This window comes from Lathamus discolor, chromosome 6 (assembly GCF_037157495.1).
Source record: "Lathamus discolor isolate bLatDis1 chromosome 6, bLatDis1.hap1, whole genome shotgun sequence".
Classification (NCBI taxonomy): domain Eukaryota; kingdom Metazoa; phylum Chordata; class Aves; order Psittaciformes; family Psittacidae; genus Lathamus; species Lathamus discolor.
In genome coordinates, this window is record NC_088889.1 from 35,104,358 (window position 1) to 35,127,581 (window position 23,224).

Here is a 23,224-nt window from a genome sequence, read left to right on the forward strand (position 1 = left end):
CCGGCCCCGCTGTTCCCCACAGCCCCAGTCGCGCACCGAAGGGCCACCTGCCCCTGCCCGCCCAGCCTCCGCGCTTCCAGCAGGAACGGCGCAACCGCCGCCAGACCCCGGCGCCCAGCTCGGACCTGCCGCCAGACCCGCAGTTTGGCGCGGGGGGTTGTGGGAAACGTAGTCCCTACCGCGCCTGCGGGCGCTAGCGCCGGAGACTCTCCGTGTCCTTCGCAAGGCACTGTGGGTGTTGTAGGAGCGGGCACGCGAGCCAATAGAAGCCGTCGTTTCCAAAGCGCTCACTTACGTAGGCAACACTAGCTGAGGGACGTGGTTTCCTTTTCTGCTATCATTGGCCAATAAGAGGGCGTGACAGGCGAGAAACTCCTTTCCCGAGCCAATCGGAGTGGGCCATGTAGAGCAGGCGGCTCCCCGAGAGGAGTGCGTGTGCCGCCGCTAGCAGCCGTAAGCTGTTCGTCAGCGCGGCCGGCAGATTGGTGCGGAGGGCCGGTGGGCGGGGCGAGGAGGCCGGAGTCCGGAGGCCGGAGAGAGGGCCCCTCGGCGTCGGTGGCCCTTCGGGAGCCCGGCGGGATGGGGCAGCTGGCGCGCCTGTCGCTGCTGCTGTGCCTCGTGGTGCTTTGGGCCGCAGGACTGGCCGCCACCGGTAAGTGCCGTGGTTCCGGCTTTCCGCGCCCCGCTCGGCCTGGGCGTTGCGTTGGCCTCGGCCCCCGTGGCCTGCTGCGGGGGAGCCGGCTGCGCGCTGCCGTGCGGTCTGTGGGGGTCGTGGTGCCGCCGCTGGGGCGCGGAGGCGGTGGCAGCGGGGGCGGGGTCCCCTGTGTCTTCGCTGGGGCTTTGGGGAATGAGGGGGCAGCTCTGTCCTGGCCAGGGCGCTGAGGCGGCGGAGGGGAGGAAGGGAGCTGAGTTCCTGTCAGCTGCTTGGCCGCGAATAGCCGGGCTGCCGGGGGGCGGCGGGCCCATAGTTCACCTTGTACCTGCTGTTTTCCGGGGGCTGCTCGATAGTTTAGCTTGGCCTCTGCCTTTAAACCGCTCGTTAGAAGCCTACTTTGTAATGGGTGGTCTGTTCAAAGCCTAAATGAGACTTTTTTTCCTTCACTAGTACACATTTTCTTGCTGAGGAGCTGATAATGCTGACGTTAGTGTTATCAGGATAGTTTTCTTACACGTATATAGAGAGAACATTTCTGGGGCCTGCATTATGTCGCAATAAAACCTTTTTTCCAGTTTCTTTTGTTGTTATGCAGCATGGCTTTTGTATGCTTCTCATGTGTTGTCACCTACTTCCTTTCCTGGGGTTCCTACCTCCCACACCCTTCTTTCCACCACGGGCTGGTGGGGGGGATGTGCAATGCATTTATTTATATAGTGTTTCTAAAGGCAAAAAGCACTCCTTTAATAGACAGCTTTATCCACTGATACTGGAGATGTACTTTTAGGCTGTCAGTGGTGTTTCAGGAAAGTAACTTACGGCTTTCTCTAGAGCTAAATTGTGTGGTTTGGGGTTCATTACTAGGAAGTTGAAATTTAAAGTTATGTTACTGAAGTTCAGATTCAGATTATGTAGTTCTGATATCAAGCACAGTTAAATGAGCTTTGTAGGTATTGCTACAAGCCAGCGGACTCTTGGCAAGGTCTGGAGAAGATACATGAGAGTTCTGTAAAGCCGGAGAGATGTACCTAGACTTCTAATGGCATGTTCTCGCAGATAGTGTATATAAAGAAAAAAGCTAAGGTGAAACGAGACTGTCAATGTTGGATGAATCATCTGCTGTGTACATGGAAGTATGGATGTTAGGTGTCAGAATTAAGGTCTGTTCAGGTGTGCACATATGCTGTGCAATTCTTCTTTTGACTGTTTGTCCAGTATCACAGAACTGCATGACTATGAAGTTCCAATAGCTTAATTCAGCCTTTCAAAACTGTATGCTTAGAATCAATTGAACTAATAACAATTAGTAGGCCCAAGAAAGCATATGGTATGGTATATGAAGGATTAGGAGCTGTGGCCAAACTTAAATCACTACTGTGGGGTAAACTGTTGATTAATAGCCAGAATTAATATGGAGAAGGTGTACAGAGTCCAGCTTTTGGCAGCAAATGGTAACAGAAGCATCTTTCTTGCTCAGATTTTTGTCAAGAATCATTCTGAAATAAAATAAGTCATCACATCGTCAGTGTTTGGATTTCCTACAGTAACACAACCCCTTTCTCCAGTCTGGTACAAGCTTAGAGGCTGTGTGTTAAATGCTTCCTTAAACACTTGTTCATTCCTAATGTCTGGTCTGGAAACAGAAATCTAGAATGCGAGTACGTTGAAGGGAGAAATTTTAAGAAGGATGAGTAAAAATGGTTTAAGTATTGCATTTCCTGACTTCAGAAGATGTTTTTAATGAGGATTTTTTTTTTTTTTTTTAACTGATGGGTCTTTTAACTATAGCTTTAAACCCTAATTCTGTACTCATAAACTTTGCTTAACTCAATTTATTGAGAGCTGGAGGTGAATGCAAGAAAACTCAGGCCAAAAGAAATGGGCACTATATTTTAAAGTTATGATATTATGCAGAAGTTGCACACTGGGGCCTGAGGAAAGAATATTAAGGAGTCTATGGGCAATTGTCAAAAGCAGCAAAAAAATGGTGACTGTGTGTGTGTTACAGATGAAGCTGCATATCTTCTACTTATCACAGCAGCGATGGCCTGCTGCTGCTTCTGTTGATTGTTCGTTGGGAACATTGAAAAAAACTTCTCATTTTTTCCTGATTGCTGATGCTGTTTGATTATTTTTTATTTTTCTCTTTTTCTCAGACAAAGTAGTAGAAATTCTGTCAATCTACCTGAAGAAAGCAGAAGTGATTCACATTCTGACTGTCCCTCACCTTCCATGGTTAACTTTAGTGATAGGCAGAGGTTTTCATACTGTCTCATTAACTGGTAGGACAAATGGGCAGTCACATACTTGTAGGAAGCTCTATACCTAGTCTCTCAAAAGACAAAGCTCAGTGACTTTCCCTGACCCTTCTGATTTTACTTACTTAAATGAAACATGTTCCCTAAACTTGTTGCCTGATAAGGGATCTCAGTTCCTACAGAGAAACTGCTGGAGAGTAAGCTTTGTAAATAGTTATCCAGCAATTGCAAGGGGACTGGAAAAAAAAGATTTGTATTCACTGTGAAGGTTGACCTATATCTTAAACATGAAGTTGCACTAAAATGAGTACACTGCACAGATTGTAGCTGGGAACAATTTACTTGCTGCCAAGGATATTTGAAATCAGTCTTGCTGAATAGATGCCACTTAAGGATTTTGCTTAACTCACTGCATGCTTTAGAGGTGTGCATAGTAGGAATAGCGTCTATGCTATGGAGTCTGTTTCTGTGCTGAATTTAAAGTTGAAAAAGTCATGAGAAGCGACCTCAGGTAATATTTTTCTTAAAATTTCTTTTTTTCCCGCAGGAATAGGATAAACAGCCTTTGCATTCTCTTTTGAAGTCTAACTAGTCAGTTTCACAAAAAGAACATTGAAAGAAATAACTAAAAGTGCCACAGAAATATCTCTGGATACTCTAAAGCAGTTGTTGCCAAGCCTTTTTTGCTCATATACCCTTCTCAGTAAAAATAAAAAAATAAAAATAAAAAAAAAATTAAGCACGCATCTTCAATGTTGAACTTATTAAAAAATTTATGTGTACTACCATACTAACGTATTATGCACATCATAAAACCTGAACAAAAACAGAAGTGAAAAAATGTGATAAAGCTGAAATGAACACTCTATTAAGAGAAGTTTTTATTAGTAGTACAAAAAGTATTTTCCTCCTGCATCCCCAATGGGTTGGTTAGCACACCCACTGGGATGTACATCACTTCAGACTCTTACCAGTTGCTTTGTTGTAATTGTGTTTGAAGTTTGAAGAGATTGGCAAAAACTGAAACTGACTACAGTGATAGGGCATTCATCAGAACTTTGGGAAATAGCCACGAAGCTTTTAAATGCAAGCTGCTGGCAATTTCCCAAAGGTGAGTGACCATTCTGACATTGAAGCTAATAGTATTTCTTGTCTGGTGGTAGCAGTCATTTTGATTTATAGATTGTCAGTTGATTTGGTCTTCTAATACTGCAAAACTTTGGAAATGTTGGGCTCCCTCAAGTGAGTGACATTCTTGCTGATTCACACTGTGTAGCTAGCTCTTCTTGTTTCTACCCCTCTCTCCATAGTGCGCTTTTGAAAATGGTAATTCTCACAAAATGATAGATCTTTATCCAGCATATGGTAGGATCTTTTTATCTAGCATAGACTGCCAGAGTACTTTGCTATATTTAAATTGACTAAGCACTGGTATTTCTAATTGAGGAAAAATGAATAAATTTTAAAACTGACTTTAAATATATATGAAGTCATGGATGGCTGAAACAAGTGTTTACTGCTCTGGAGTCCCAGCTGGGCATGAGAGCACCGAGTAATGTCTACAGCTCAGCAGTGTATGTAAGTGAAGCATTCCGTACAATGCTGGCAGCTGCCCATTTCAACCACAAGTGTTTTTGCCTACTTTTTGCTTTTAATATATTATTGCATCTCCCTAATTCATTTAACAAATGGTAGGATTAATTTCCAATTGGCCTTTTCAGAAGAGGTTTATAGAATTAGGCAGCCTTAGTAAGTCCCGAATTAAAAAAAAAAAAAAAAAAAAAAAAAGAAGTTACTAATTTTAATGTAACTGTGAAAACCAAACTAAACTATCAGCTTTAATCTCTGAAGCAGGTGTACAACCATAACATCTGTGACTTTGTTCAGTAGTTGAGCTTTGACTAGTAAACTGTTCCTAGGTCAAACTATGACCTTCCATAGATCTTTCATTAACACTTTCAGAACAGTTTTCTTAACTGTTTCTTAGAAGTAGGCACACTTCTATGAGTAGCGGGTATGTATTAGTCGGCACTTCTGCAAAATAACAAGGCTATAAATGATCCCTCCTCTAGTCACATTATCTGTCATCGCTGCAACCTCATCTGCCTAATTTAGAAGGAAGTCCCAGAGCTGAGAAGAGTTAAACTTATATTTTGTTGTTGCTTTAGTGCTGTTTTGGAACCACTGTTTTGAAAACAGTTCTTCAAGTACAACTTCTTAGGAACAAAGCTGGCTCCTTTAGAGAGAATTTAAATGATGCAATAGAAATGAAACAGGTTTATTTATTTTCAAGGAGGAAGAGCAAGCGTTTAATGAGCTCTACCTTGTGTTGCACAGATGTCTCTTACCTTTCAATTCAGTAAATCTTTTTCTTTCCATATGAGGTTACAATAAAATTGTTCTTTGATAAGTGTCCATAAATGGTATACCCTCTTTATATTTGACTTTGTGTGGTCATTTCTTGTAAAGTCAACCCTCCACAAATTGAAATCAGTTAATAAAGCCTTTACTAAGAAGTTAGAATGGTCTAGTGCTGTCAGTCACGTAGGCTGATTTTAAGCAGAGCAAACAAAACACCCTTGCTGGTATAGCTGTTAAAAACAACATGATGTTTGTTACTGCAGGAACAGGTATTGTGTAAGTGCTTTGTATATATTAATAGTAGCATACAAGCTACTTGGTAGGTTAACCCTGTTTTCGTTTTCTTCCACTCCAGAAGCATGTATGAATCTCTTGACAAGCTCTGGAGTTTGAAGTTGTAGGAGTGGCATTTGGTTTTAAGGTGGTAGCATGTAATTTGTAGGAAACAAGGTAAATGTGACTTTGTCTCATGGTTTCAAAATGCAAAGGACCAGCAAGTATCATAAATGCATATGTACTTTTACTGTATTAAAATAAACAACTGTTACATGGTGATCTGAAGTGTTGAAATTCAGTGATAGAACTTCCTATGACTTATCACAATCAGGCTTATCAGTTAGATTCCTCAAACTGATAAGCACTATGGTCTCTGCCAAAAAATGCAGCTGTTTTTCCCTTGTTTTTTCCTTATGCTGATTTTGATGTTTTTTCCAATCGTTGTGTGTTCTTATGCTGTCTTGGTTGCTACTTGCAGGGCCTGTTTCATCTGGAGTGACTTTTGCTGTCTCTGCTAGTTTTTCTGAAGGGCTCTACATGCATTCATTTTTGAACCTGTAGGTTACAGCTGCTTACCAACATCATCTGTTCTAGATACTTTGTGATCCTGTGTCTGCTGGCTGTCAAACTTTTTGAGCTTTACATACTCCTCATTATGTTCAACAGAATATCATCTCTTTGTCTCAGTTGCACTATCAAACTCATCACCTTACTTTTGCAGCTTCACTTGTAAGTCTTTGCATTCCTTCTTGATTTTTATTTTATGCTGGTTTAGCTTGAGTTTGATTCTCGTCTTTTTACTTGTTCTAATCAAAGGTTATATTTCAAATAACAATGTGGAAATCACTTTCTGGAACCTGACTTCCAAGATTAGCCCCAAATACACATGGTTGCACTGTTATAGTCTTCAGGACATGTACTGAGAGTGTCATGTCTGTAGCTTGTCACTTCAGAGATGATATGTCTCTGATAAGACACTTTATTTGCATGAGGATTAGAAGCGTGTAAAGCTTGCTGCCAAATGCTTATTGAAAGTTAGCAGAATTCTATAAACTTAATTTTGTTGGCATTCAGTATTTGTCTTTAATAGCTTACTGTAATGTATTAAATGGTGTATTTCATGTACAGGGCACTAACTTCTATCAGTTTTAAGTACTTTTCCTAGTCACAGTGCAGGTCTCCAGCCTTTCAGTGTCTTACCGCTGCTATAGGGCATTATACATCTCAGAGTCTGAGAAGGGGGTTTCTAAATGTAGTAGGAGTTAGTGACAGATTTGCTTAGTTATCTATTTATACTTTGAGCTTTTATTTTGGTTTAACTGAGTTGTGTACCAGAGGAAGGGAGGTCTGTAGCACTTTCTTTCAAATGTGTGTGGGTGAATGGTTGTTTATCTAAATGAGGTAATATCAGATACTGATGACTGAGAACAGTCATGTTATGGCAGTGATAAATTTAGAGGCTTTCAGTCAAGATGTGTATGAACCACGTTGTTTGAAGCACAGGGAGTAGCCCATTTAAGTTGCAGGAAGAAAGGAAATGAAACACAATTCTGCAAGCAAGTGGTAAAACTATCATAAATAAGATTTTCTGATTATCTCCTCCCTCCTTTTCACCTGTATTCCTTTACATCTCTGCCTAATAGCATTTCTTTCTTATTTAGCATTTTTTTCTCTTTCCAGTCTTTCTAGTCAAATATCATAGCCCATTCAGATAACGAAGATGACAGTTAAACAGGGCTTGCAGCTCTTGAATGATTGTCTTGAAGACAATCTAGTCTCTCACAGTTGTGGAGAGAGACCTCTATATAAAGGTTTGAATATGCTGGTCAGGCAAAATGAACTGGCTTTCTGTAAAGAACAGTGGTTAAATAGGGTGGTGTTAATGTAATTTTGTGGTCAGTACTGAAGCTGTTTATATTAAAGTTGATTTGGTGACTAGAAACCTTAAATTCCATTGATGCTTTTCAGTTGATTCATACCTCTTTACGTAGTTTAGTTGGACTGGATTGACTCAGGCTGTATATCAATCTAGAGGATTGATTCGGGTTTAAAAAAAAAAAATTCCACACTTTTTTCCAGTGTTGGATAAACAGTTGTGTTGGCATAACTTAAGGAAAAAGAGGATCATCTGTGAAACATTTGATTCCTCCTGACAACACTAATAGTCTTTCTGAAGTTCATTAGTCAACTTAGTACATTAGAGTATCTTAGAACCATGTACAATAATATAGCTAAATTTATTGTTAAGAAAATAATTAATGGAAAAGCTTTTCTGACTTATGCCATCTTTTCTAGATGAAGAGGGAAATCAGGATGAATCACTGGAGTCAAAGGTGAGGAAATAAGTTTCTAGTCATTCTGTTTTTCTTGTGGAGTGAGAGCAAAGATCTGAAATTGAGAACTATAATTTGATTCCTATAGTAAACTGTTCTGTAACTCTTGCTGTCTTATTAATTTATTCTGTGCATCATAAGAATTAATGTTGTGTTATGCTTGAATAATTTTTTTCCCTTCAAAGAACTGAAAGGGGTAGGTAGAGTTAATGAGAGCTGATAGAGGTAGCTCAACTTACTTTTTATGCTACTGTTTAATCTCTAGTATTTTAATAATATCTTTAAGAATAATGTGGGGTTTTCAGCTGCTGGTCAGTTTCTAATTGTCTAAATTATGTGGCTGCTTTCCTTCAGACTTTATCTGCAGAGGACCAAGTAAAGGACCATTCCACAGGAACTCGAGTGGTAGCAGGTCAGATCTTCCTCGAATCGGGGAAATCGGACTCTCAGTCAGAAGACGAAGAGAACTTTCACAGTCAAGAGGAGGAAAAAGAAAATTCACTAGAAGAATTGAACTCTCTAGAAATGTCAAATCTATTAAATAAAGACTTGGAAGAAGCTGAAGTACAGAGTCCAGGTAACTACTCATAGACTTTTGAACAAGTGGAAGTAAAGATGCATCTGAGTAACTTTGGCCTGTGAATAAATACTAAAATAGTTAATTTTGAACATAAAATAACTAGCGTCTTAACCTTTCTGGAATGGAATGGTAATTTCTGCCTTTTCCATTAGAAAATAACATCAAAAAGTTTTCAAGTATTCCGTGACTGAAATCTGAGTGGTTATTTTTAGATGCATTTGAAACAGTTTTCCATAATTCTTGTTTCCATCTTGTTGGAAAGCTTTAACTATCAAATGGAGAAAACTTGATTTCTTCAAATAAGACTCAAGTATGCATACTATGCTGTGTATACATATACCAGCTGTAGAAGGAGAAATTGCATCAGTGTTTCAGCCTCTAGGCTGTTTGCCTGGAGAGGCAGTTGAAGAGAAGGAATAAATAGTGATGCAAAGACAAGCTTCCTATAACAGCATCAGGAGCCTTAGGGCAATATCTAAATTGCATGTAGACTTCAGTAAACTTTTAAATATAGGTAAAACCTTATGTCCTTGTGTATAAATTCCCAGAAAATCCTAGTATTTCTTTTTTACTACTAATAAAAATATAAACTTGATATCATTTTTTTGATACGCAGTTAATATTAGGTGATAACTAAATGGTACAGTTGAGTACCCTAGCCTGTGTAGCAAAGACTTTTCCTTTTCACTTGTTCATAAAATGCAGATCATAGAATTGTAGAATAGTTAGGGTTGGAAGGTACCTTAAGATCATCTAGTTCCACCCCCCCTGCCATGGGCAGGGACACCTCACACTAAACCATGTTACCCAAGGCTCTGTCCAACCTGGCCTTGAACACCTCCAGGGATGGAGCATTCTCAGCTTCCCTGGGCAACCCATTCCAGTGCCTCACCATCCTCACAGTGAAGAATTTCTTCCTTATATCTGATCTAAGCTTCTGCTGTTTTAAGTTTTATCCCATTACACCTTGTCCTACCACTACAGTTCCTAATGAAGAGTCCCTCCTCAGCATCCTTATGGGGCCCCTTCAGATACTGGAAGGCTGCTATGATGTCTCCATGCAGCTGCCTTTTCTCCAGGCTGAGCAGCCCCAGCTTTCTCTGTCTTCATACAGGAGGTGCTCAGGATAGTTGAATTTAGAACCTTTAAAAAGGTGAGGAAGAAGGAGTGTTGCAGAGTAATTTCATAACTTTAATGTACAGCTAACTTTCATGCAAAGCACTATAAAAATATTTAATGTTCTATTACTCTCCATACAAGAGAACAAGGTACTGAACAATACAAGTAAAATTTCAGTTTCTCAAGTAATGTTAAAATCCTGGGCCTGGAGTTTGTTCAAATTGCAGTCTTAAGTGGTCCCATCAGCTGCAGTTATATGTACACTTAGCACGAGTTTGTGCATCACTCTGTGGTTAGCAGATACCTAAATTCATTCCAGGCTAATTGCATCTGGGTACATTATTTTTGAATGCAGCCTCTGAAAGTAACATTTTTCCTTCTGTGTTATGGGGTAATTAATTTGGAGTGGTGTGGTGAAACATCTGCCAAGGAACTGAATTACGAAGAGCAATTTGGAGGGCTAACTAATCCTGGAGACTTCCCTATGCTTCAAAAAATGAACATGAAATTTTATAATTAGTATGGTCTGTAGGCATTACAATTATAAACCTTGAAAAAAGAACTAGCTTTCTCTATAACCACAAGAATTACAAACTTAGCTTGGAAAAACACCGTATAATTGAATAATTAATATTCTTAATTTCATGACTTCGCAAATGTCTTCAAATGAAGCAGAACGCAACTGCTGTATTTAGCTTAGTGAAAGAGAAAAATCTTTATAAAATGCTAATTGAAATAATTTCTGTATCAAAAATTGAAGATAATTCTTAGTCTTCATAGAAGATTGATTTTTATTTTAAAATATTCCAGTATTAGAATCAGTAATCTTTGAAGTCCTAATGCATGACAAATAATAAATCATGCTGTTCAAAGTAATTTTGAATGCAACTTGAATATATTGGCGAAGTGAAATAAAGTTTTTAATGTAAGTATGCACAACAATAGAAAAATACTAGACTCACGACTTCATTTAAGTCTTGTCTTACAGTTGTATGTACAAAGTGTACTTCCTAGTGATATTCAAGTACTTTCAGTGTCACATTTGGCGATGTGAGTCGTTCTGTCAAGATTATGTCAAACCTTGGGGCTAAAAGGAATATATGTACTAGAATGCATTTTAAGGGTGGTCTTTTCATCAGGAAGGGAGTGCAGAGAAGACAAAGTGAAAGGAAGGGCAGTTTATTTTGGTAGGCAATAAAAATGTAACGGATTTGCCTTCTCCAGTCTCAACTAAAGTATTTTCTGTTGTGACGTGTCATGGCAGGGGGCTTGGAACTAGATGATCTTAAGGTCCTTTCCAGTCCTAACCATTCTATGATTTTTGTTGCTTAGAACTAAAGGATATAAGAAACTTACACTTTCTGTTTCATTTCCTAATTAAAAATAAGAATAATGTTCTTTTAAGTCCTGTTTAGAAGAATAATTGCTTTTCCAGGCTTTTGTAAATCACAAATTTTACTGAAAACTTTATTAAATGAAGTTCACAGAAATTGAAAACAATGTATGAGTGCTTTCCTGAATATAGTAGGTGACTTCAATTTGTGAAATAAAGGAAATCAGTCTTAATTCCTGAGTGTGTATTTGCAGTTTTGACAGCTATAGGAGGCACTGCAGATGGTGAACCTTGCCACTTCCCCTTTTTGTTTATGGAGAAGGAATATCCAGAGTGCACTGCAGATGGGAGGGAAGATGGCAGGCTTTGGTGTGCAACAACCTATGATTACAAGAAAGATCAAAAGTGGGGCTTCTGTGAAAGTAAGTAACTTGATGTCTTGTTCAAGTCCTTAATTGTTTTAGTCCTTTTCATGTTCTTTATTTCAGGGTCTAGAAGTCCCTGTCATATATTAATGTAGGCTTTATACTGTGAAATACAAGTAATTACAAAGGCAAAGTTCTCATGATGGAAGGTTATAATGCAAATGCCACTTCCCAGAACTATTTGGGAAATCTTGCAGTGGAGGCATCTACAAAACTCTTTATTTTCTGAGGCTGTCAGAGTATCACGGTTTGACAATGTTTCCCATTCTATACATTGACTTGCTGCATGAAGGCAACCCTTCTCTTAAAAACGCCCTCCTGAAGGAGGAAAATTTTTTTCCTTGCACAGCTTGTTGTAGAGCAATTAAAAGAATATTTTAACAGCGAATTTGTACATGGACGATCTCATGTGAGAAGGAGCTGTCTACCAAGATGCCCAACACACCTTTAGACAGCTGTTTGTAATCACTTTTGTCATTTAGTAGTCTTCAGAAACATACTTCTGGTTGTATTTTCCCTTTAGAAAGAACAGCTGTGTAATTGGAGCTCTTAAGATACCTTTTTTTTTTCCTCTTTTCTAGCTGAAGAACAGTCTAATAAGAGAAGGCAGATGCAAGAAGCTGAGGATGTTTATCAGACTGGAATGAAAATCCTTAATGAAAGTAGTAAAAAGGCTCAGAAGAAAGAGTAAGTCCACCTTCTCCACCCCAACAAGAAAAGAGTGACATAGCTGGTCACTGTAGCTTAACTGGAAAAGAACTTGAACGAGTTGCCCTTTATAGGACTTGGATCAAACTATGCAGTGTTAGTACTGAAAATAAATAGCAATTTCAGGGTATTTAGAAATAACAAATTTATGCCTGCTTTCCTCTGAATCCACTAAAAATTGTATAAGACTAATTTCTGAAGAATGAGTGTTATCAAAGCATTGACTTAATCCTTGTAGATGTGAAAAAAAAAGAATGAAACAAGTATTCTGCTCATTCTGGTCTGTTTTCTTTCTACTCTGTGTATATCCAATAACTGATGAAATAGTTTGTCAGCTTACCACTATAATTAAGAATAGCTATGTTAATTTAGAAACTCCTTGGTACTCAAGTTGGCAACTTCATCAGTAAGTAGTAACTTCAGGCTGCTGACTATTATGTGAGCACTATTACAATATTAAACTTCTTCATGGAGATAAGGAGTGTATTTCTACTTCATCTATCAGGGAAAGAGAAGCACAACTAGAAGTTGTCCATCACACCTTGGCAGAGACAAGTATCTGTCAGACTCTGACTGGTATTCTATTATATAAAATAGTATAGGAATTGTAAAACAATATTAGATCTTTGTTCTCTTGAACACTTCACCCTTTCTTAGAAGGTGAAGTTATGTGAGGAGCCAGGTGTGCCTCTGCTTGTTCTAAAGAAAGAAAACAAGTCTGAGAATAGAACAGAGATAAAGAAAAATCTTGGAATGCTCTCAAAGGTCCATGAGCATGCTTGACACTACTGTGTTATAATGTTTAAGGTTATAATTTTTTAAATTGCTGTGAAACCAGATGCTGTGAAATTATTTTAGAGGACTGCTGTAAGTTCTAAGGCTGAAATAAAGGGGAATTTCCAGAGAACTTTATCATTGTTAGAATGATTGTTTCATCACAAAATTGATTATGTATATAATTGCCTTGCACCCGGTCCTCACTGTAGTGTTCTCATTTGAATGATTTTGTTCTCAACAAATCAAAGAGACTCCGTAGACTTTAAGGCTTCTTTTTTCTGTTATGATGTGGAGCTCTCGGTGTAGTAGTCCTACATGATATCTAGTACAAGACTTAAAATTCTTGCTACAAAGACATGATCACTTTCGTAAGGAGTGAACATTAAAATCTAGTTTGTCCGTTAGATAAATCATATGAGTTGTTGCATAGGTTGACAGTTCAGAGCTGGAACAGAGGTAGATGTATTTGTAGAAAATAGAGGTTAAAACAGGGGAATAAAATGCCTCCCCAGAATCTTCAGGTCTATGAATGGAATCTGCTTCTTTGTCTTGAGGTGACTAAGAAATTCTTTTCTTTTAAGAGCGTATCAATATCTTCTGAAAGCAGCTGACATGAATCATACCAAGGCAATGGAGAAGGTGTCTTATGCTTTGTTGTTTGGGGATTACCTGAAGCAGAACATACAATCATCAAAAGAACTATTTGAAAAATTAACAGAAGAAGGTTCTCCTAAAGGACAAATGGTATGTATGTCCTTAGATTCTGCAGAAGTTCTTACAGGTTTATAAACTGTTTTATAGATTGTACTTACTGTAAGGTGATTTTATAGATTGTTATTGTGTCCAGAATAGAATGACAACAGTAAGTGGTATCTATTGCCTGGTTAAAAAATATAGCAGACAGTTCTGCTTTTTTAAATTGTTTGAGAACTTGCTGTAAAACATCTGATTCAGGGAATGTATTTTATTAATGCTTGCCTAAGCATTTCCTAACCCTGACTGCTTGTTGCTTTTATCTTTTCAAATGCCACCAGTGCTTTGCTTTGTTTCAGAGTTTCTGCTTTACTGGGCTTCTGCATGCTGCTAGCATTACTGAGGGTGCAGTAACAAATAGCACCTGCACCCTCAAGGTAAACACATGGAAACAGTTTTTCCCTTTTGAGTTAAAAAAAATCATTAAACGGCCATTTTATGGCTTATTATAATATAGTATAGTGGCAGTCTTGTCATTTAATTTATCTGTTCTGTCACTGACTAGATTGGGTGTATAAGTCAAAAAATGGGTAGATACAGGAGACTCCAGCCAACAAATCTCCTCTGAAACTGTGTTCTATTCTTGTGGTTTGTGTGGGGTGTTGTGGCTTTTCATATGCAATTTTATCTTTGACTGTAAGTAGATACACACACACACACACACACACACACACACACACACACACACACGTTTATAATCTAGGAAGTTACAAACTCCTAGGAATCTTGAAAGCTGTTTACTGGAATGGGACTCCCTTTGTCCATGTACCTTTGAACATCATAGAACTGTTCATATGTATTTGTACACATGTAATGTCTTAAATTGTGGATGTTACCAGTTTTAATGTCTCAATATCTGAATATACTTACTGTTCTTTTTTGTTTTGGAAGTGTCAGCTTCTTTAGGAATTAATCCTGTTTCTTTTAGATCTGTGGCTACAAAGTCTGCTGTTTCCTGTTTAATGTTGAAGTGCTGATTCAGCATAGAAAGCAGAAACTTGTTTTCTCTAGAGATTTTGTATCTTAATGAAGATCTTGACTTTTATTGGTCTAGAATTCAGTAGTGTCTGCATGAGGTGATTATTTTTGTGTGTGCACTTTCAGAATTATCTGGAATAGTCTTAGAACACTGTGAAATATAAACTGTTGTCTTCTGTGCTGGTAGTTTCTTTTCTGAGCAGCACAGCTGTAACAGGTGTTATAGATAGAGCAGTAATTATGTAAATTTTAAGAATAAAAATAGCTTGTGAAAAATCCTCAGCCAAACAGCTCTGTGCATTCTAACTGCTTATAGTCATAAATACAACTAACCCGTGGCAGAACGTGTGCAAATTACGGAATTCATCTGTGAGACAGTACATCAAACCATAAGACTTCTATGCTAGTGTCATAGGCAACTGAATAATTTAGGAACTTAATGTTTTAAAAGGGTCAGGAAAGGCACTAGATGCAGGAGGTACGAAAATGAAGGTAGAGCTTGTCATGTTCTTTGCAGCTTTGAATCATTGTTTGACTTTATACTTAAGTATTCCAGGAAAACTGGTTTCAAAGTATGTGCTGACCAACTTTATTTTATTTCTAGGCTCTTGGATTTCTATATGCATCTGGTCTAGGAGTCAATTCTAGTCAAGCTAAGGTAACATAGAAATTTTCAGCATGTGCTCTTTTATTTTATCTTGAAGGCAGATGTTATCTAAGTAACCTATGATTTTTTTTTTTTTTTTTGTTTAAGGCCCTGGTGTATTACACTTTTGGAGCTTTAGGAGGAAATCTAATTGCCCATATGATCTTAGTAAGTAAGATAGTTTATTAACTTTACACATGCACAAACATTTTTGTAATCTTAAGTTTTTAATGTAAGGTTTGCATTCATGTGAATACACTGTCCAGATGTTAGATCATGATGCTTGCATTGCGTGGGCAATAGTATCCTTCCTGTTATTCCTTGTTAACTTAAGGAAAAGTCTGCTTATTTTAAGCTGTATACCACTATGAATTTAAATGGACCATGTTTGCATCTCTTGACTTAAAGCAGGAGTGTCAGATTTTTATAGGCTAATAAGAACTAATAAGCCAGAAATATTTACAAAAGATCTTTATAAGATCTTCTATATAATTATGTATATTAATATAATTAGTATTGTGAGATTTAACAATAATGTGTAATGTGTAAGTAAAAGGCTTTAGGTTTTCATCTGTAAGTATCATTCTGCTTATTTGCTCTATCCTGAATGATATCTGAAGTATATTGGCTATGCTTAAACTTTAATTATATCGGTCAGTTGCTTTTAATGCAGACACAATGGACTCGTGGCTTTTGTTTTGCCTATTATTGTGTCATCAAATCTTGCTCAGGTGAGGTGAAAAAAGTTAGTAACCTGGCAAGCAGTATGTTGTCAAATAACCGGCAGTCCCGTATTTTTATATTTTCCTTTCTAGGGTTACCGGTACTGGGTTGGGATAGGAGTCCTTCCAAGTTGTGAATCTGCTCTCACTCACTACCGACTTGTAGCTAATCACGGTAAAAGCTTGTTACTCTGCTAACGTTCTCGACTTCATCTGTATTTTTATATCGTTCACCTAGAAGATACTATAAGTACTGTCAACACTGATAGTATAAAAATAGAGAATTCCTGCTATTAAACAAGTTATCTGTTTGGCTCTGTGTCATGATATGCTATTTTAATCTCTTGTCTATTGAAATGTCTTTAATTACTTTGACATTCTCTAAGAATTAATTACACGTAACAGTTTGAAGCTCTGTAGAGATCTGTTTTTACTAAGTAGGAGTGTAATATTTGTATTGAACAAAACTGAAAATTTCTTACCTGTTTTCCAGTTGCTAGTGACATTTCTTTGACTGGTGGCACAGTAGTTCAGCGAATTCGCTTAGCAGATGAAGTAGAAAATCCAGGAATGGCAAGTGGCATGCTAGAAGACGATTTGATTCAGTACTACCAGTTTTTAGCAGAGAAAGGAGATGTACAAGCACAGGTAAGATTAAGTTCACATGATGACATGTAGAGGTTGTCAAGAATTACAAAAACCGCTTTATGAAATATGGAAAGTCATTGGAGCTTTAGTTTTTTTTTTCTTCCTCCTACGTCAACCTGTTTGCTATTTCCTGTTTTTATGAGAAGAGGCTTATATCTTAGTGTGTTTAAGGTAGAGCTTGGACTCTTTGTGGAAAATAAATTCAAGACATTACAGCTTCAGTATCTTGGGAAAAAGAATATTGGCTTTCACTAGAAATCAGCCAGAGTAGTTTAAAGTGTTTAGGTTAAGTAGTTTAGGTGTTGTGGAGGAAGAACTGTCCCTGTCAGGGGACCTCAATTTCTTGCTGTATCTGTTCTTACATGTCTTCTGCGTGCTGCAGGCTGGCCCTCTTCTAGACACAATGCAGAAGGGGAGGACACTAATGCAGGCAAATTGTCACAGTTGAAGTTGCTCATATATGACTTAAGAATTAGGTAGACAGAATTCAAATAAACTATAATTATTTTGTTATCTAGTTGTGTCACTTTTATCTTGGCTAAATGTCTGCTTAGGCTAATGTGGAAAAATAGGGCTCTACTGTAGTTAATGAAGCAAATCTGTGCCTTCAGACTTTGTGGCATTTTTAAGACTGATACAGTTTGTCATTATGCATTTAATTAGCTCACTGGTATCTGAATTAATGGAAAAGAAAATCCCTGAAGAAAAGTTAATTATTTGCAATGTAAATTTATTTTAGGTTGGCCTTGGACAGTTGCACTTACACGGTGGAAGAGGAGTAGAGCAAAATCATCAGGTACCCTTTCTGTATATCTTTTATGCATATTACCCATGGTGGAGAGCAAAAAAGTATAGCTGAGACCACAGTGAAGCAGAAGTGTTTTAAGCACCACTGTAAGGTATTTAATGATTTCAGAAGTCTTTTTTTATAAAATTTAATTCATTCAATAAAATTTAATCTTTATATGACTAATATATAGAGCTGATTTTCTTACACAATCAGTTTTAGACTAATAATCTTAGAAATGAGGAAGTCAGAAATGAAGACCAGGTTTTCATCAAGTACTACTTGAAACTGGCTGAGCTTTTGTACATGTAGTAGAATCTCCATGACACATTGTGTGTGCATTAGCGATGATAGACTAGTTTGTGGTTTGCAAGAAAAATTTGCTTCTATAGGTTAAACAGTGCAACTTTCAATACTAAGGGTATTAAGTGTGCATGGAAAACAACTTTTGCTGATGTTGGCCAATCTACATACTGCTTATAGAAGTTAAAATAGTTAACCTTTTCTTAAAGTATGCATTGAAAAAATGGAGAACTGAGGATGTGCAGTCCTAATAATTATTGCAAACTCTGCTACCAACTAGAAATTATTTAATGGTCATAGCATTAAAAATATCTTAAAACGATTGCTCTAGGAGAGTTCAGAGATTGTCAGTGGGTCAGAATTAGTATAACCAATCTCTGTGTAAAACTGAATAGGAACTGGCAGATCTGTCCTCTTCTAAACAAGGTTTTGGAGCTACAATAAGGAAACAAGATTTATCTGTGTAGCTTGTGCATAGTGGCAGTTGTGGGAGTTTTTGGGTGTTGTGGTGTTGGTTTGTTGGGTTGTTGGGTTTTTTTTGGCTGGTTTTTTTTTTTGTTTGTTTTAGGTTTTGTGTTGTTGTTTTTCTCCTCTGCTAAATATTGTAAGTGGGGAACCCTGTTACATATATTAAATTAGGTGGGATCCATAACTCTTGTCCCCAGAAGAACCTGGTAACTTGGCAAACAGCTTCTGCTCCATTTGCAAGAAAAGGTACTCAAATCATAGTTATGGTGCCTAAAATTCTTGTTTTCTTCTTTACAGCGAGCATTTGAGTACTTCAATCAAGCAGCTAATGCTGGCAATTCTCATGCCATGGCTTTTCTAGGAAAGGTAAGATGAACACTCTCAAAAGCAAGCAAATTGTCTTTCAATGAAAAATAACAAATATTTCCTACTTTCTGATATCAGGCAATATGAAACTTAAATGCTGGATTTGAAGCATTTCTATTCTGCTATGGGTTTGAATTTTCTTGTTAGTCTGGTATGTCTAGTCTAATTTTTCTATTTTAGGATTTTTTGTCTTTTCTAAATGGTGCTTGAACTAGATTTAAAAAAAAAAATCAAATAGTGAAATGCCTAAATGTCAATTTCTGTGGTAGAGTTCAAAATTCAGAGTAGGCCTCTGTGCCCTCCAGTGTGTGGGACAAAAGTTTGTCAAAATTTTGTTTATTGGGAAATAAAAAGTTCAGGTAGGAAAGGGGAAAGCCATCTGTATTCTTACTCGTTGTAGAAAACTGAGGCACCTCAGTCAGTTGTCAATGGGTCTTCATGTACTCTGAACCAAAGCTTGAGTCTGTCTCCAAGGTGGGCCATTGTTTCAGTTTTCTCAGATTTAAGTCCTTATTTAATATAAAACATGATAGACAAGCTGGTATTTAGGTCACTTGCCTAAGATCTAGGTTGCAGGATAGCTTCACCCTCTGAGGAGCTAAATCCTTATTACTCTGTTTGAGTACACTTTAAGGTTAGGCTGCAGCAAGCAGCAGCTCTAGCTCATCTTGAGGCTGTCACTGCAGTAGAGATGGAAAATTCATGTCCTTGAGCATGAAAAAAATAACATAATATGCTGGTCAAGGCACCCAACAGAAGGAATTGCATGTTTCTGCTTTCCCTACTGCTTGAGTGGTTTGTATCTAATAAATGCTGAAAATGAACAGGGTTTAGTAACTAATTTTTGCTTTGTTTTCAAGAGTTATTTTAACTGCCAGTGTAGTTTGACTTCTACTCATCTCACAAAATTTTTGCTTGTGTTCTTTACTGCACACTGGTAGAACTCAAAGATGAAGGGTATTATAATGAAAACTTTCTAATTTTATGGGAAATTCATTCTCCATTTTGACAGTTAAACCCTCTGAATCTGAATTTTGCAGTATACATATGTGTTTTCTGCTTCTGGGCAAGTTCTTTAATGACTCTTCAGTAATGCAGTAGTCAGACTAGTCTAATACCTCATGCGCAAAGTGAAGATGGTTCATGATCTCCATGCTAAACTGACTTCTTCAGTTGTTCTTCAGTAACACCTTTCCCTTTCAGATGTATTCAGAAGGAAGTGATGTTGTACCTCAGAGCAATGAAACAGCTCTTCAGTATTTCAAGAAAGCTGCTGATATGGTATGATTATCTTTAAGCTAGAAATACAGCATACATACTAAAAAGCTGATTAGCTCAGAAATGATGCAAATGCTTCTTTTTGTGCACTTCTGCATGCATATATCTACTCCCAACTTCTTTCCCAGATTAACCATAATTAAACCATTCTTGTCTGAATATGTCAGAAACTGCCTCCATTTGGTGGTCATGGTGGTTAATGAAGCTGTGTTCAGTACAAGGAGTCTAACTCTCATGAGTGTATGAAATACTGACCACCTATCTAGCCTGACATTCTGTTAAGTGTTAGTTTTCATTAATCTGAAGCTGTATTGTCACAGCTGCTTTTAAATTGAAATGGGCTCCCAGATTTCCTGTAGTTGTTTTGGGAGCTTCTGTAGCATCTGGAACATTCTCAAAATTCAAAAAAATGAAGAAGAATAAGCTATTAATGCCCCACCTTTCTGTGAGTGGGTTACACATTTCGTATGACAGTTTGAAAGTGCACAGTAGACCTTGATAACTAGTGTTGAAAGTTTTCCTTTTTCCTTTCAATTACCTGTGTAGTTACTGCATAAAAGTTACCAAAGATGCTATTTTCTGCCTACATAACTGTTACTGACTAGGAGCAAAGTTAAAGCAAATACACCTTAAGCACTGCTTGTTTTAATGATTTTAAAGGTAAATTTGAAAGATGCAGCTGTAGGTTTTGTCTTTATTTGCAGAAGTATTTTCCTGTGTTTTCAGGGTAACCCAGTTGGACAGAGTGGATTAGGAATGGCTTACCTTTACGGAAGAGGTGTTCCAGTGGTAAGTCATCCTTGACTGGAGGAACACTTTGAAATTTTTAATTAGTCCATGCTCCTTGTAGCTTATCCCATGAGAAGGTTTCTTGTCAAAAGTTTTATATTTAGCTATGTGAACGGATACTCAAAAGTTGTGTTAGCCCAAAGCTGAGAAAGTAAGTTAAATAATTGTTCTAGAAACAGAACAGGGCACCCGTTCTGTGACATGTAACTATTGATAGCAATTCTATATGCCAGTTTTGAGATAACTACAGACTTGAGACATGTCAATATCATTGTAGGTGTTTCATTTTTTGTTTCCAAATTTTGACCAGATGAATAGAACATATTGCTGTAATTTTTTTCTGTAATACAGATCTGTCCTTACATATGCGTACACGCCTATTGTCTGTCTTTATGTAAATTGTGGTGTGTTGCAAGGCTCTAATGAGTGGACCAAATCTTCCTGCAGAACTATGAGCTAGCACTGAAGTATTTCCAGAAGGCTGCAGAACAGGGATGGGTTGATGGACAGCTTCAACTGGGTTCTATGTATTACAGTAAGTGGCATCGAAGTGATGGTTTGCCAGGTCTGAGCATCTGCCCTTTCAGTAACTGTTCACTAGGTGGCATTAGAAGTGTGTGTGTGTATGTGTGTGTGTGGTTACAGCCTGTAGTGTGGGCTAACTAGATTGACTTTATATTTTATTGTTTTTTCCTAACACTTTCACATTATTTTTCTTTAATAATTTTAAAGACTAAGTACATACTGTATTTCATACAATTTTGCTTTTCAAGAGGAATTAATAGCAATGACTTAATCTTCATTTTAGATGGCATTGGAGTAAAGAGAGACTACAAACAAGCCTTGAAGTATTTCAACTTGGCCTCCCAGGGTGGTCATATTCTTGCATTTTATAATCTGGCTCAGATGCATGCTACTGGCACTGGAGTGATGCGATCCTGTCATACTGCTGTTGAGGTAAGGTCATCCATTTATAGGGGTCAAATAATACTGGCTTGAAGTAAGTTGGATATAACCACATTAGCTTATGTAGCAAGTCTGTCTTGGCTAAAATCCACTGGTGACTGCAGAGCCAGGGCTAGCAAAAGGCGAAGTGATATATTGTTATCAAAGTCCTATGTATCTCACAAGAAAAATCTTTATTTCCATATATTGTTATGGCAAGTTTGTATTTGTTTTATTAACTTTGAAGAAAATCAAAAGAATGTAATATGAAGTAAATATCAGTAAGTACCGAATTCTTCATTTAAGCATGTGTTTAACAGAAAAGCTCATCTTAATAATTCTCAGTAAGCATCTGAATCTTGGCATGTGTTTGCTTAGTAACCTGTATCTTGAAGTAAGCCTGTCTTAAGCAGTGAATTAATCTATCAAGTTTTTCTTGAGAAATGTGAATATTTTGAACAGGCACTTGAATGTTAAAGGTTGACCTCTTGTAAAACCTACATTTCTGAAGTTCCTAACAACCAGTCTTCTCCCCAATTTGTTTTATTCCCCTGCAGTTGTTTAAGAACGTATGCGAACGGGGGCGTTGGTCTGAAAGACTTATGACTGCCTACAACAGCTATAAAGATGGTGATTCAAATTCTGCTGTGGTTCAGTATCTTCTTCTGGCAGAACAAGGCTATGAAGTTGCACAAAGCAATGCTGCTTTCATATTTGACCAGAGTAAGGACCTGAATCTACTGAATTTTTTCTGGAGTTGGCCTTCAGTAGCCCATTTAGTAGAATGCTAGGATGCTTGATGATACAATTACTCTAGTTCAGTTAGAACTTCAGTGAGATTGTTGTCCTCTTGCCTGCTCTTCACACTGGAAAGCAGTCAGTTTTAATTTTTACCTCTAAGGACAGCTTTATGGCCTAAAAGTTAGAATACACTTACATTCTGACTTACAGGATTTAAAAATGGGATAGGGAGAGAATGTTTTAGAAGCTTGCACAGTGCTGAAAAGTCTCTTCCCTGGATTTCCTAAACATACCTGAACATTTTATTTTTAAATCTGTGAAGTAGGAAAAGTAGGAATTGCATTAGTTTTACCTTTGGCCTTTACTGTGCCTTATCTACAAGCTTTGGTTTTCTTTGTTCTTTATCTTGCAATGTCTTTTCCCAGCACTCTTCCCTCCCCCTCTCCCCAGAAGTTTTTTGTAACTTTACTCGTACTGCTCTTGAAACCAGGATGAAGAGCTGGGCAGTTGGTTCTTAGACTTGAAAAAACTTGTCCTAGATCTCTTAATGCAAACTAGGTGGCTAGAACTTGGATTTCTTAGAGTTTGAGGTCATGGGGAAACAATGGAAGTACATGTGACATCTTGCTAGAAACTACAAAACCCACTATTTTAAACTTTCTGGATCCCAAATCCAGAAATTTAGGACTCCTATTACCATCTTTAGGGCTTTGTATCTTAATACAAAAATTAGCCTATTGGCCACCAGTATCTGTTTTAACACCTTAATTTCCTGTTAATGTTTTTCAGAAGTGCCTAGTGACTCACCTTTAGATAAGTTACATCAATGATGTCTTGACTGGGAGTGCATACTTGCAAAGAAATAACCTTTCCCTGAGTTAAAATCTGATTTGTGATTACTCAGATATATCTGCATCTTGACTGGAGATGAATTTAAAATTATTTTATACACTTTATGCAGAAAATATATATGTC

At 37.7% G+C, this 23,224-nt stretch overlaps 1 protein-coding gene across 2 annotated transcripts in view; it reads left to right on the forward strand.

The window, feature by feature from the left end:
• Positions 1-394: 394 nt before the first annotated feature.
• SEL1L (SEL1L adaptor subunit of SYVN1 ubiquitin ligase) overlaps positions 395-23,224 on the forward strand; it is a 32,878-nt gene continuing 10,048 nt past the window's right edge. The window contains exons 1-17 of one of the 2 annotated variants that reach the window (XM_065685910.1): positions 395-652; positions 7,846-7,883; positions 8,238-8,460; positions 11,170-11,337; positions 11,922-12,027; positions 13,407-13,569; positions 15,161-15,214; positions 15,311-15,370; positions 16,018-16,099; positions 16,418-16,572; positions 17,312-17,368; positions 18,428-18,496; positions 19,700-19,777; positions 20,501-20,563; positions 21,011-21,098; positions 21,372-21,520; positions 22,066-22,231. In XM_065685910.1, the coding sequence (XP_065541982.1) occupies positions 580-652; positions 7,846-7,883; positions 8,238-8,460; positions 11,170-11,337; positions 11,922-12,027; positions 13,407-13,569; positions 15,161-15,214; positions 15,311-15,370; positions 16,018-16,099; positions 16,418-16,572; positions 17,312-17,368; positions 18,428-18,496; positions 19,700-19,777; positions 20,501-20,563; positions 21,011-21,098; positions 21,372-21,520; positions 22,066-22,231 (1,792 nt within the window). In that variant the 5' untranslated portion in view covers positions 395-579. The remainder of the gene's footprint in view (positions 653-7,845; positions 7,884-8,237; positions 8,461-11,169; positions 11,338-11,921; positions 12,028-13,406; positions 13,570-15,160; positions 15,215-15,310; positions 15,371-16,017; positions 16,100-16,417; positions 16,573-17,311; positions 17,369-18,427; positions 18,497-19,699; positions 19,778-20,500; positions 20,564-21,010; positions 21,099-21,371; positions 21,521-22,065; positions 22,232-23,224) is intronic. The other variant, XM_065685909.1, reaches the window with a different exon arrangement.